Source organism: Dermacentor variabilis, chromosome 1 (assembly GCF_050947875.1).
Source record: "Dermacentor variabilis isolate Ectoservices chromosome 1, ASM5094787v1, whole genome shotgun sequence".
Classification (NCBI taxonomy): Eukaryota; Metazoa; Arthropoda; class Arachnida; order Ixodida; family Ixodidae; genus Dermacentor; species Dermacentor variabilis.
In genome coordinates, this window is record NC_134568.1 from 62,483,352 (window position 1) to 62,496,702 (window position 13,351).

A 13,351-nucleotide genomic window follows, 5' to 3' on the forward strand; every position below is an offset into this window, starting at 1 on the left:
GCGAAACCTGAAAATTTAAAGTTAGCATGTTTTTCACTTATTCTTTAAAAGTTCCCTATATCCACTAGAGTGGCTTAGTGGCTTTGGTACTCAGCTACTGAGTAGGATGTCATGGGTTCAATGCCTAGTCTCAGGACCACATTCCATTGAAGGCAGTATGCAAAATTGCTCATGTACTGTGCTATGGGTGCACATTAAAGAACCTTAGGTGGTGAAAGTTAATCCGAAGGCAATTTTTCTTAATCCCACTACAGCACCTCTTACAGCCTTTGTGTTGCTTTAAGTTTTAAATCTCATTAAAGTCAATCAGTTGTCAAGCATTCGTATGTTCCCTACAACTAACCTGCTATGTAATATTCTGCCATTTTTCAAAAAGGTGGTGATTAAGATCCAAGATGAGAACGACAATCCACCAGAGTTTAGTCAGTCTGGCTACACAGCTGTTGTGCCAGAAAATGTTCCAACAGGCTTCAGTATTCTGACTGTGAGAGCAAGTGACAAAGACGCTGGTTCCAATGCGGAAGTCAGTTATTCCTTTGTGGATGAGCCTGAAGTGGGAGCCATCAGTACGTAAACATACTTCTTACCTTTTCTTTAAAAATGGCATGTTTGTGGGTGCTATGTCCGCATGCATGGATATGTGTGTCTGTTTAATTACGTAAAACGTAAAGAATTACAAGCTTGAAGCTAGCAGCTTTAGATAAAAAATCTCACTGCTAAAACTTGTGACAACTTAACTTAAAAAGCGTTTTTAATTTTTGCTGGCAAAAAATGGAACACAGTTTTCTGATATGTATTAGGGCTTTTATATTGGCATGAAGCTTTCTGATTTCTATCAGATGATGCAAGTCTTTACGGTTTCCTTTTAAGTTACCATCCACGTCTAAAAAAGAACTAAATCCCACCTCTCTTCTCTGATGTTGCGTTGAGTATCTATGATAGGAACTGTAACTTGGTCAGTGGCATCTATATATATGGATGGCATCAGTTTTTGCCAGTGATTTTAAGTAAACAAATAAAATCAAACATCACTGAACATTTAAACTGAAATTTAGGTTACTTCGAAATGTTGGATGCATGTGCCAACTGAACCATTTGTCACATTGCACATGACTATTTACATTGTTATGTGCTTGTATCAAAATTTTTAGTACTAGCTTGGTTTTCTCGACCATGGTGGCCAGATTTCGATGGGGGCAATATGCAAAAACACTTGTGTACTTAGATTAAGGTGCATGTTAACGAACGCCAGGTGGTCAAAATTAATCTGGTATCCCCCACTACAGCATGCTTCATAATTGGATCATGGTTTTGGCACGTCAAACCCCGTAATTTTAGGGTTCAGTTTCAGAATACAGTTATTATCTATGATGAAAATGTAGATAAAATTTTTAAAATAATTTCTTTACAATAGCATTATTTGTAATACATTTTGTTTTACCAAGAAAACACATTTCCACACAGCTTATTTAGTAAATTCTTATTATACAGGGTGTCCCACATAACGTGAGCCAAGAAATTAAAAATGAAAGGCACGTTGGAAGCATATTGAACCAAATGCATACTATTTGCAATAGCTTATAGTGACTCAGAAAATTTGTTGTTTTCCCCATAACTCACTAATTAATTACATTGAATTACCCAACCTTTTTAATTATTGATTTGTTTGCGCAGTGGTATTGTGCTGCTCCCACGCGTGTGTTCGGTGAACGAGGTCGGCTGCATCGTGAGTGGCGACAAGGAAGGGGTAGGGCATTCTTTATCGCATCGGCAGTGCTCAGTCAGCAGCATGCACTTTCGTCATCATCCGACGGGAGCCGACCTTGTTCACCAAACGCACGCTTGTGAGCAGCACGATACCACTGCGCAAGCGCTCCGTCACATGGCTTTTTTCATATTTCGCGGGCCTTCTTTCCAACCCGGAAAAAAGGACTACGTGAGACATATTCAGAGTGTCTACCAACCTGGAAAACTGGGAAAACCGGGAATTCTCAGGGATTTTGAGTAGTCTGGAAAAACTCAGGGAAATCTCAGGGAATTTGTGCCTCTATCAGGGAAAATTAGCTGTAATTTTATTGAAAGGGTCGAAAGTTGTGGTAATGCTGGCTGGAATAACAGACAGGAATCGTAATGAATCGTCTTTGACGCCCTGTCGTCAGCTGGCAGAGTTTCCAGTGTACAGTCAACGACTGACTTTCCGCATTCCTGATAATTTGGACGGCTTCGCGGCACCACAACGTACCCTTAGAGTCAATGTATCAGAACGTCTGAAATTTCAGACGCAAGAACTCTTCGCCGTCCCATTTTCCAGATGTTTTGCCGTGACCGCAGGTCCGAAACGGCATTAATAAAAGCCACCACCACTGCCATTTTGATTACCTCGCCGCCTCGAACCGGCGCTCTTGCACGCAGATCCACTGGCAGCCGTAGCCATCACTGCGGCAACGCTAGATCTAGCTGCTTCGACGTTCGCTATGAAGCTTCTTGCCGTTGAGTGCTGCGTTTTTTATTGAAAGAATTCGCTTCTGTCAGCAATGGCATGGACTCGGCCTTTGTGGTCTTCGTGATTGGCTTAGAAGCTTGGAGAGCACGGTGCGTTGCATAATGCCAGTTCCCGAAAGTCAGCTTTGCCTCTGTAGAGAAATGTTATTTGGTGAAGCATGCGCAAAAGTATTACAGTGAAGCATAACCAGCGTGGGAAGCGGTTAATGTCACAGGACGCAGTATGTATTTCTTAATTATACACGCGTGCACCCGTTATTTCCTGTCGCAGTACAAGCACCAATATGACTAATATGTGTACCAACAGGCCTTCAGGGCATTTGTGAATGTGCCTGTGTCGGTTTGAGCCCCTAAGGGCTGCAAATGACATGCATTTTTTTCTAACCGGCCGATTTTTCGGACTTTTTCGCGGCCCCTAGTGGGGTTAGAAAAATTGGACGTGGACTGTGCGGCTGACCAAGAAGATGCTTCAAATGGTCCGTAGCGCGAACGAGTGGCGGACAGAAGTCAAGAACAGAAAGGACCTACACACTGAGGAATCAACGGGAAAGGAAACGTGCTGCCGCGGTTTTGAAGGAGCTTGAGTTTAAAAAATAGCGTCGGCTGATGCCGCGATGCAGGTGTCCCTCATCCAAACCAAAATCAACTCTTTAAAGCATTGAAACACAACACTGAGGCGCCGTGCGCGGGCTGAGAGTATGTCAGGACAGTTGAGGTTGACTTACGAGCTGTTCAGAGAGAATCTCAATTGTGCCAAATTTCGGGCCTCATACCACTGAGCTATCAGTTGATAGAAATAGTTCATATTCGAAAATATTTGCTTCTACGTGCATTTCCTTTTTATTCGTATTTGAGAATGTCTGACAACATTTGCAATTTTTTTCGAAGAAATTTTATTTGCTCTGCATTTTACTAACCCCTCCCTTCTATTCTCTTTTTTTGCATAACACAAACACTACTCCTTAGTATTCAAATCTGATTAAGTTGTTTTTCTTTAATTTTTTTTCACAAGCTTACTTCTCTAGAGAGTTCAAGGATTCCAAGAGAACAGAAGCGTAGCAGGGGGGGGGGGAGGGGGCAGAAAGTTAGGTGGGCGGATGAGATTAAGAAGTTTGCAGGGACAACATGGCCACAGTTAGTACATGACCGCAGTAGTTAGAGAAGTATGGGAGAGGCCTTTGCCCTGCAGTGGGCGTAGCCAGGCTGATGATGATGATGACGAATAGAGAGTGACAGCATCGGTCGATGTGGTTTCAGCCTGTCTTGACATAAAACATAATTCTACATCACTCAGGGAATTTTGCAAAGGCACCGAAGGAAAACCTGGAAAACTCGGGGAATTTGGAAATGCCAACTTGGTAGACACCCTGATATTGTACAGGAAACAACTCGATTGGTGGTTTCTTAAGGTGCTCTACAAATCTGCATATCATACTTGGGGTCCTCAGCCAATAGTTAAAAAGCTAGGCAATTAAGCTTAATTAATTAGTGAGTTATGGGGAAAACAAAAAGTTGTCTGAGTTACTATAGGCTATTGCGAGTAGTGTGCGTTCGGTTCAATTCGCTTCCGAGGCGCCTTTCATTTTTAAATGCTTGGCTCCAGTTATGTGGGACACCCTGTATATAATCTAAGAAGAGTCAAAGAAAAGTGTATCTCTTGGCTATGTTGTATGCGACTTCTTTAACGTCTTTGTAAGGCTGTGTACAGGACCTAAAATGATGCATGTACTCTTACAGAGAGAAGCTGGTTGTGGTACTCAAATATTTTTTTATTTTATTTTTCAGCACTTTTTGCAATCAATGACAAGACAGGGGTCATTACAGTGGTACAGCCACTCTCTGGGAGGGGACGGTCAGAGCCATACTTCTTGACCGTGCGAGCTACAGACGCTGGCTCCCCCTCACTTTACACAGATGTCAAAATACTCATCATTATAGGAGATGTGTCCTCCAACGATGGCATACCACGTTTTATTCGACCACGGATGGGTGAAGTTGCTTATGTGCATGAGGTGAGGTTAATGCTAGTAGCAATGTTGGGTCATTAAACCCCCTTCAATTTTTGATGCATTTGTAAAACACAATGTGTGGTTACTTAGGTCATAAGGATTAACAGATTTCTATTTGTTTATGTCTAGGTATCAGTGCTGTGTTCCTGCCTCATTCCCTTTAAGTATGAGGAGTACAAGAAATGCTGTTTTTTTTTTCTTTTTTCATTTGATTAATAATGAGGGATAAATAATTGTTCATCACTTAACAGCGTCTGTATGCTGCTCCAGAGTGTCATTTGTTTATGCACAGCAGAGTAGTATATAATGCTAAGGATGTGAAAAATAAGTATGCATTATTTTCTACTGGATGCAATGCAAAGGAAACCACTGTTCATTTCTGTTTATTAATTTTTATATGGCAGAATGTTACCATTGGAGCTTCAGTGTTCCAAGTTCAGGCTGTAGACCCAGACAGCGCATTGTCTTCAAATGGCCAGGTGGCATACAAGTTTCTTGACAAACACAGTGCTGTTGGTGAAGACTTAGAATTTGAAATAGACCCTGCATCTGGCCTCGTGAGCACCACTGCTGTCTTGGATCGAGAGAAGCGTGACAATTACACGGTCTGTATATACTTCTTTACTGATTTACTGATATGTATTGATTTGTCATTATTGCAGTCTACATTAAAGGACCCCTCACCAGGCCACATAGCGAATTTTAGTTATATGCTGGAAGTTGTTACATGCCCTCTTGGGAGCGTGCTACTGCAAAAAATTTTCAAGTTGGTTCATTAATAGCCCAGAGAGACCTTATTTCATTGCCAAGATCCCATGATTTCAGCAGGTGAGTGTCACCGCCAGCAAGGACACTCTCTTCACTTGCTCTGTCTAGCCTACGCAAGTGAAATTCCTTCCCTGCATTCTCCATACCAGAGCTGGAGAATCGCATGACGCATACATCACAGGTCTCGCCTTCTTCTTCCTTTTTTCTTTCTCTCTCACTTTTTTATTGTGCGGTGCACTTCTGCTGACGGTCGCGCATGTGACCTCTTGTGTTTGTCTTGTATCATGCAATGCACAATTTTGCACACTGTGCACGGGAAGACCTGACTAGCCGTATACGCCAGTGCTACATGAACACTGGGGCAGACGCAAGTGGATCAGAAAGCATGTTCACGCGCTGGAACACAGTAGGAAATGACATAGTTTTGCTCTCAGCTCACGCGACTGCACGACATAGGGACAAGTAGATGAAACGGAAGTAGATCTCCTTGCTGCTGTGTGAAGTAAAACAAAAACACGCAGACATTCGGTTTGTGTGTTTTATTATTTTTCTAAACTTTAATTTGTCTATTGATGCAACAGATTACAAAAATAGCAGATGTTGCCTTGAATAATTCTCGAAGTGTCATCAATTAATATGAGCGACGTCACAGCATATACATGTACGTAGGCACACTTGCTGATATACGTCATCCCCCTGTCTTGGAGCATGGTGACCATGAGGAGAAGGGCTAACAGTGTTTAGTTTGAAAATTTCAGCTCTTTTTGCGGCGTGTAGTAATGCAATTTTTAGCAGATGTGATCGTGACCGCGCATTGTATCTGCTACGTTTGTCAGCTCAAAATGGCCAGACCTGGTGAGGGGCCCTTTAAGAATCAGCTGAAACATTTTGACTTCTAACTTAACATTATAAGAGCATGCTATCAGATGCTTGTGTATCATACATTGAGTGCACATTAAAGAACCTCAGGTGGTAAAACTAATACAGAGCCCACACTACTGTGTGTGTCATTAACAGATCATGGTTTTGGTCATAAAACCCCAGAATCAAATTTTTTTACCATCGTGCTATCCGCAAACCTGGCGATGCTGGTGAACCTGAATATTTATGGCCTTCTTGACCATCAATACTTTCTGCTCACTGCCATTCTGTAGGAAATGTAGGCTTGTCCGGGCACTTCAATGCATTCTTTCTAGTTAAGCAGTATCTCATTTGTGTCTGTTACCATTAACATTAAGATAGAGGACTTGGTCGATGTGAACAGGTGAATATTATTTTATTTGCGGCATTTAATTGGCTACATTTGTAGCCTGACCACTTTCTTCTGATAATCATGCATAATAAATATTTTGCTGATCACAGGCTCCTAATTAAATTAATTATGCCAAAATTTAGTCAATGCCACTGACATCGTACTGGTTAGTTCATGATTAAGGAATGCTGAAGTGACTCATAGTTGTGGCTGTTAATCAATAGTAGCTTTATTATTTTTGAAACCTTTGTCCATTGTTTGTTTCTAACTATGGCTCTTCATTCTTTATACTTCTACACAGCTGGTGGTTGTGGCTTATGACATGGGAGTTCCTCCACAAGAGGCACACCAGATCCTTAGAGTTGTGGTGCTTGACGTTGATGACAATGAGCCTGAGTTTGAAAGGTCACGCGTAAGTGTTCACCCTGATTGAACCTTTTGTTCACACAAATGAAAGGTGTCTTCCATTTGCAACTTGTATATTTTGGCAAAACTCTGTGACATATGTCATTGTTTATTTTTGTCTTTGTAATCATTGGTTTAGTTCATTTTGGTCCTGTTTTTATTAAAGGAATGTAGCATGTTCACTTCCATGGTAGCATGTAGCAACAGCATTAGCAGATTTTTTAAAGGAACTTGTTCTTGGACAGGTTGGTGTTAGGTTTGCTGTACATTATTCCTTTAGACATGACGTGAACATTGTGAAAGAAAGGACAGAGAAGGAGACAGGCGAGCGCCAACTACCAACTGTTTGATGATGGTTCTAAATACAGGAGCCATGCGAATAGGAAAAAAGGAATGTGAGCATCGTCCTTTGCAGTGTAAAACCTGATTATGTAAGCGATCCTTCTCTCAAGCTCAGATTTTGGGCAAAAGCCGAACACCAAAGAAACTGATGGAGGCATTCTATATCAAAAAGAAAGGGCTTGAGGCTTTTAGCAACACATCTATAATGCTAAATTCTTCTTTGAAAGACACTTCTGTCATGACTGAGGGAAGGGATGTCACAATTTTCTGCATGGTATATTGAAGGCTTCTTTGCACTGCACTTGCTGCCATCATTAAGGTATTGGTTGCTGGCACTTTGTCTGTCTCCCGCTCTGTCCTTTCCTTCATATTCATGTTGGGCCTTAAAGAATTATGTGGAGCAAACTAGTAGATTTTCTTTCCAGACACATGCATGCTACTTAATATGTTGGGTTCCATGGTATAGCTTTGCAGATGGTGCTACAAAATGCTTATTAGAGCCGTAATTATATGTATTCTTCACCTCCATTAACTTACTTATGGTTGTACCGTGTATCAAGGCAGCCTGCATAGTGCATGCTGGCTTGCTGCCAGTTAATGCATCTTTTCAAGCTTAGTCTTTTTACCCACCATGGTTGCTTAGTGCCTATTGTGTTGGGCTGCTGAGCACGAGGTCGCAGGATCGAATCCTGGCCACGGTGGCCGCATTTCAATGAGGGCAAAAATGCAAAAACACCTGTGTACTTAGATTTAGGTGCACGTTAAAGAACCCCAGGTGGTCCAAATTTCCGGAGGCCCCACTATGGTGTGCCTCATAATCAGATCATGGTTTTAGCTTGTAAAACCCGATAATTTAACTTTTTTAAGCTTAGTTTTTGCTTTCTACGGAAAATATTGCTTCTTTGTATGAATTTCATTCTAATTGACACTACACACATACTAAAGATTGTGATACATTACTGTGATACACGCTCGAATGGGACCCAGACTTTGCGCAGATCCTGTGAGTGATGGGGGATTGATCCATTATGAGCATTACCATGATCGATGCCTGCGCACATTGCCCTAAGCTAAAAGGTGCTATTCTAAAACATGAGAGTGGGGCCATTACCCATCCTTAGTTAAAGCTTTTGCAAGCAATCGAAGTTGTCCTCCCCCACCATCACATACAATGGTTAATTCGTGATTGCATTATATTCTTGCGAATGTACTATTCCGGCGACAGTGAGTTAGTCAGATGTCTCGCACTGAAGAAAAACAATAGAATGCGCTTGCTGCATCTGCTGTGCTGCAGGAGTCCTGCATGCATGTGGTGCAAAATGCGTGCAAAAGAAAAGGCGCTCTGTTCCTGTTGGTGTTCTTCTAATCAATGGTGATAATAAAGAGTACGCCAGCACTTCATTTTGGCTGGGTATTAGCACAGGTACTGCCTTGTTCATTTGTGCTTACTCACCTCTGCAGTGCTACCTGCACTGCTGAGCTTATTGCTCGAGAACAAATGCGCTAAGTGGTGTAGGACTAAATGCCTTTAAGTTACCAGGAATTTGGTGCTATATGAAATGCACAGGTTGCCTGAGCTTATTGCTCGAGAACAAATGCGCTAAGTGGTGTAGGACTAAATGCCTTTAAGTTACCAGGAATTTGGTGCTATATAAAATGCACAGGTTGCCGAGATAAGGCAGATAGTATTAATTACTCAATTTTCCAAATTAGCAAGGGTCAAATAAACGAGCTCTTACTTAAATGACTTGCTAGTCTATTTTTTACTGTTGGCAACATAAATGCAATGTTCAAACATGTTAAAGTAAAGAAACTTGCTAATAAATGCACCTGAATATCGTTATTCAATATTTGAAACTAAGCATTCATATTATTCCTATTTGATTTGTATTCGAAAGTTCTGCTTTTCACACATCCTTGTTATATCTAACAAGTATTGATAGGTGATATGGGGTTACTTTCTTGCTTCACCAGAAAACATAATATGATCATGTGTTTACTGTAAGAAAGTTCAGATTGCACTTTGGATATGCTAGTTACGAGTGTATTTATTTGTTCCTGTTCAGTTTATTATTAACATTAAGAGAATGGCGGTTTCTGGAAATTTACGGATATCATTTCAAATATGAATGCAGCTAAATGAGGCTGAAAGTTAAAGTAATGCACTTTTAATTGCGTCTTAATTTTATTTTAGAAGTTGCAGTGCCTTTTAAGAAGTACTGTATTTCTTCTAATGAACATACTAAGCAAACCATGAATGAAACTGAACATGGCCATTCACAGCCTGCATAATTTGTTGTGCACTAAAAGGCAAGTAGTCGAAGCATTTAGGTGTTTTGAATTGTACTGGCTTGCTGTACGCGTCCAAATGTAGCATATCCTTATCTATATGTAATCATTAAATGGAGCAGGCTGTGTAAGGGACCATCCATTGCCTTTTGTGTTCAGAGTAGATAAACGTTTCTTTTGCAGTCAGTACAGTGGAATCATGTTAATGCATAGTACTTGGTAGCAGTACACGCTAACTGGAAGCTACAAATTTGCTCTTATCTCACCTTTTGCCACTCTCTAAACAGTGTCCCCATTGTAGTAAATGTTTGTGCAGCAGAAGATGGGCGATGTCCAACATCCTTTCACAACTTGGTGCACTCTGCTGAAATGATTCTTACCAATGCATAGACAAGCAATGGCAAGCTTTCCCTGTATTTGTACAATGAGCCAGTGAGTAGGAAACACTGCCACTTTGACACACGGCACTTGCTGCTATGTGGTTCCTATCATCTTATGTGTTTTCTGTTTAGTGCACCATAAGATGTGGGAACTCCTTGGACCCCCTTCTCCGATTCATGTGCGGCTTGGGCCATTCGTCCATGCGATTGTTGGGGACATGCCATTGCCTTCTTATTGTGGATAGTGTACATTCCCTGAGGCTGTTGGCACCAGCATGACGCGCGGAGTGTGCTGCTTGCACGTGCGGCTCACGTTATGCTATGCACCGTATATGCAAACTGCCCAAGGAGTGGGCCCCTCTTGATAGATCCCTTCTGCTGCACCATGGCTGTGCATGTGGTGAAAGGTGATAGTGGAACTGCAGCATCCATGTAATACCTTGTTGAACGAATGTGGGGACTTCACTGGCTTTCACTTTAGTGAGTGATGCACCCCTGGACTGGCCTAGCTCGAGGCTCACACAGTGCAATGCATATGGGCAATTGCCTGTCAAAAGCATGTAATAGCCTTCCAGCACTAGCCTGCAAAACGCCATGCATTCTTTCATGCATATGTGAAGTCGCTATGGCCTTTGCAAATTCCCTTTGTTTATTGACAAAGGCATTGGTGCCTCCATGCTTAAGCAAGAATAATTGATTTGCTAATGTCCACACTTTCTAGAAAGGCAGAAAATGTTTTCTGGCTTATTACGGTGTCAGATACACCATGGGTCAAGGTGGCACAGTTAGCTTCCAGACAACAAAAAGCAAACATTGTACGGACTAGCCAGTAGGTATACAAGCCACTATGGAACTGTCGTGAATTTTTCGTGAACACATTTCAACGGCATGTGTCTTAAGCAGGCATGCAGTTTTGCAATAATGAGGTTCTGCTGTGTAGTGCTCGGCGTTCCTTTTGAAAAAAGCTTTTTTTCACATCTTGCAATTGGAAGGGCACCTTAGTAATATACTTATTTTTAGTCACTTGAATGGTGACCTACTGTCGTCACATTATAAGTCTTTTGCTCTTCAGGATGCTGAACCTGTTGTGATGAAAATAAAGGAAGAAGTTCCCATAGGTACTATTATTGGAAAAGTGAAAGCCTTTGATGCAGACATTGGAACAAATGCCTTTATTGACTACTACATCGTAGGTAAGTCATCATCAGTGACTTTTTTTTTTCATGTTTACATGCATCTAGCCTGTAGGTTGTCGAACAAACAGAACTCACTCAAACTCTCGCAGTATAGTCTTAACTTAGGGCTCACTTGGACTTTGACTCGCCAAAATCAGACTCTAGCAGACTCTGGCAGGCTCGGGCAGGCTCACTTGGACTCATGGGCTCGCCGACTCATATTCACTGACTGACTGCTGACTCACTCAGGCCCATTCAATCAGGGGCTCTGGCTCAATGCGACTTATGCAATCATGGACTCGTATAGACTTGCGTAATCATGGGCTCAGACTGACTGACAGATATGCAAGCTCATAATTTACTCGGACTCGGATCATCAGCTCACGGTAAGGGTATTTGCTCAAGTAAAAGTCGAAAGGTAATGGCGTCACAATTGCTGGACTGCATTGGTTCGCTGCCGTTGTAGATTTACACATGCGTGTGCAAGAACATGTGTGTGCATTTGGACATGCGGGTGGGATTGGAGGTCGAGATAGAAATTGTTCACGTTATTAACTGCTGTAAAAATGACATACCGTATTGTTCAATAATGTTGCTTGCCTGGTGTAGTAAATTGTCTTTATGCAAAGACATGCCTATGCGTTTTACTGTGTAACCAGGCACCTTACATCTGCAAGATTTGATATAAGGGACACAAGTGGACTTCAGTTTACGTTTTGATGGCACATAAAAAAATTTGAATTTTCCTGTTTCTTTTTCTCATATTGTTTCCTATTCTCCATATAAATGCAAAATTCGGTTGTGGCGTTCAGGTCAGTAAACTGCCTTGTCTTGCTTAAAAGCATCAATGCTTTCTTTGGCTGATAAAATATTGTGTTTGTATGTTGTTTGCTCAAATAAAGAAAGTCCTTTATTCGCATACTCTCACTCAAGCTTTATGGTTCCAATGGATCCCACTCAGTGAAATTTATTTGGGACTGTGTGGACTGTAGTCTTGCAGACTCAAAATAGCAGATAGCTTAAGTAATGTTTTGTTACTTAAGGGGAGATACGGGTTCAAAAATCGTGTTTTCAATAAATCTGTCAGATTTTGTTTGCAATACAGTAGGTTTCAACATTCTACAATATTTACTCGAATATAATTCACCTCATCCAGTGCACTACATCTGCAGGCCTGGAGTGGCGCCTGACACCGGCAAAAGATGCCGAGAGCAAGTGGGGCTATACTAATCTAGGTACAACCAAATTAGGAAGGCCCACTAAGCTTCAACAAAGACACTCCCTCACCAGAACAGGAATTGGCCTCCCTGGTGCAGTATTCGGCCACTACCTCCCAAATGATTCCTTCAATAAATCCATGGCCCACAGTCCCCAGCAGCTGCGGAGCACCTGACCAAGGTGGTGGTCAGATCTGTAATGCAGCAGAGCATGCTAAGAATTTCGGGGTCCGGACAGGGCGCCAATGGAAACTGATCCTGTCAACCTTTAATTGCCAAGCTCTTGTCGAGTGAGGCTAGCTTAGCAGGACTACTTGAAGAACTATCAGACATTGTTTGGGATATCATGGGCCTTAGTGAGAAGAAGAACTGGTGAGGCTTATACATTGCTGAATAACAGCCTCGTCCTCTGCTTTAGAGGTCTGCCAGATAAGAAGCAATATGGGGTAGGATTCCTAATCCATAAGGATATGGCGGACAACATTGACGAATGCTACAGCATTAATGAGAAGGTAGCTGTAGTCATAATCAAACTTAATAAGAGCTATAGATTAAAGGTAGTAAAAGCCTACGCTCCAACATCCAGTCATGATGATGATGAAGTATATCACTTTTATGCACATGTTAAATTAGCAATGAGAAAAGTTCAAACTCAGTATACTGTAGTAATGGCCGTCTTCAATGCAAAAGTGGGGAAAAAGCAGGCTGGTGAACAAGCAGTTGGCGACTACGGCGTCAATTCTAGGAACGCTAGAGGAGAGATGCTGGTAGAATTCGCAGAAAGGAATAAGCTTCGAATAATAAACACCTTTTTAAGGAAGCGTAGCAACAGAAAGTGGACCTGGACAAGCCCTAATGGTGAAACAAGAAATGAAATTGACTTCATACTTTCTGCTGATCCCAGCATAGTGCAGGATGTAGAAGTGATAGGTAGGATAAAGTGCAGTGATCATAGGCTAGTGAGGGCTAGGATTCGCCTCAATTTGAACAGAGAAAGAGTAAACTTGGTCAA

The 13,351-nt window shown here is 41.7% G+C and overlaps 1 protein-coding gene across 2 annotated transcripts in view; it reads left to right on the forward strand.

Moving 5' to 3' along the window:
• Cad74A (cadherin 74A) overlaps positions 1-13,351 on the forward strand; it is a 109,010-nt gene that overhangs the window by 44,708 nt on the left and 50,951 nt on the right. For both annotated transcript variants that reach the window (XM_075688062.1, XM_075688068.1), the window contains exons 26-30: positions 377-566; positions 4,288-4,514; positions 4,916-5,116; positions 6,833-6,943; positions 11,020-11,140. In XM_075688062.1, the coding sequence (XP_075544177.1) occupies positions 377-566; positions 4,288-4,514; positions 4,916-5,116; positions 6,833-6,943; positions 11,020-11,140 (850 nt within the window). The remainder of the gene's footprint in view (positions 1-376; positions 567-4,287; positions 4,515-4,915; positions 5,117-6,832; positions 6,944-11,019; positions 11,141-13,351) is intronic.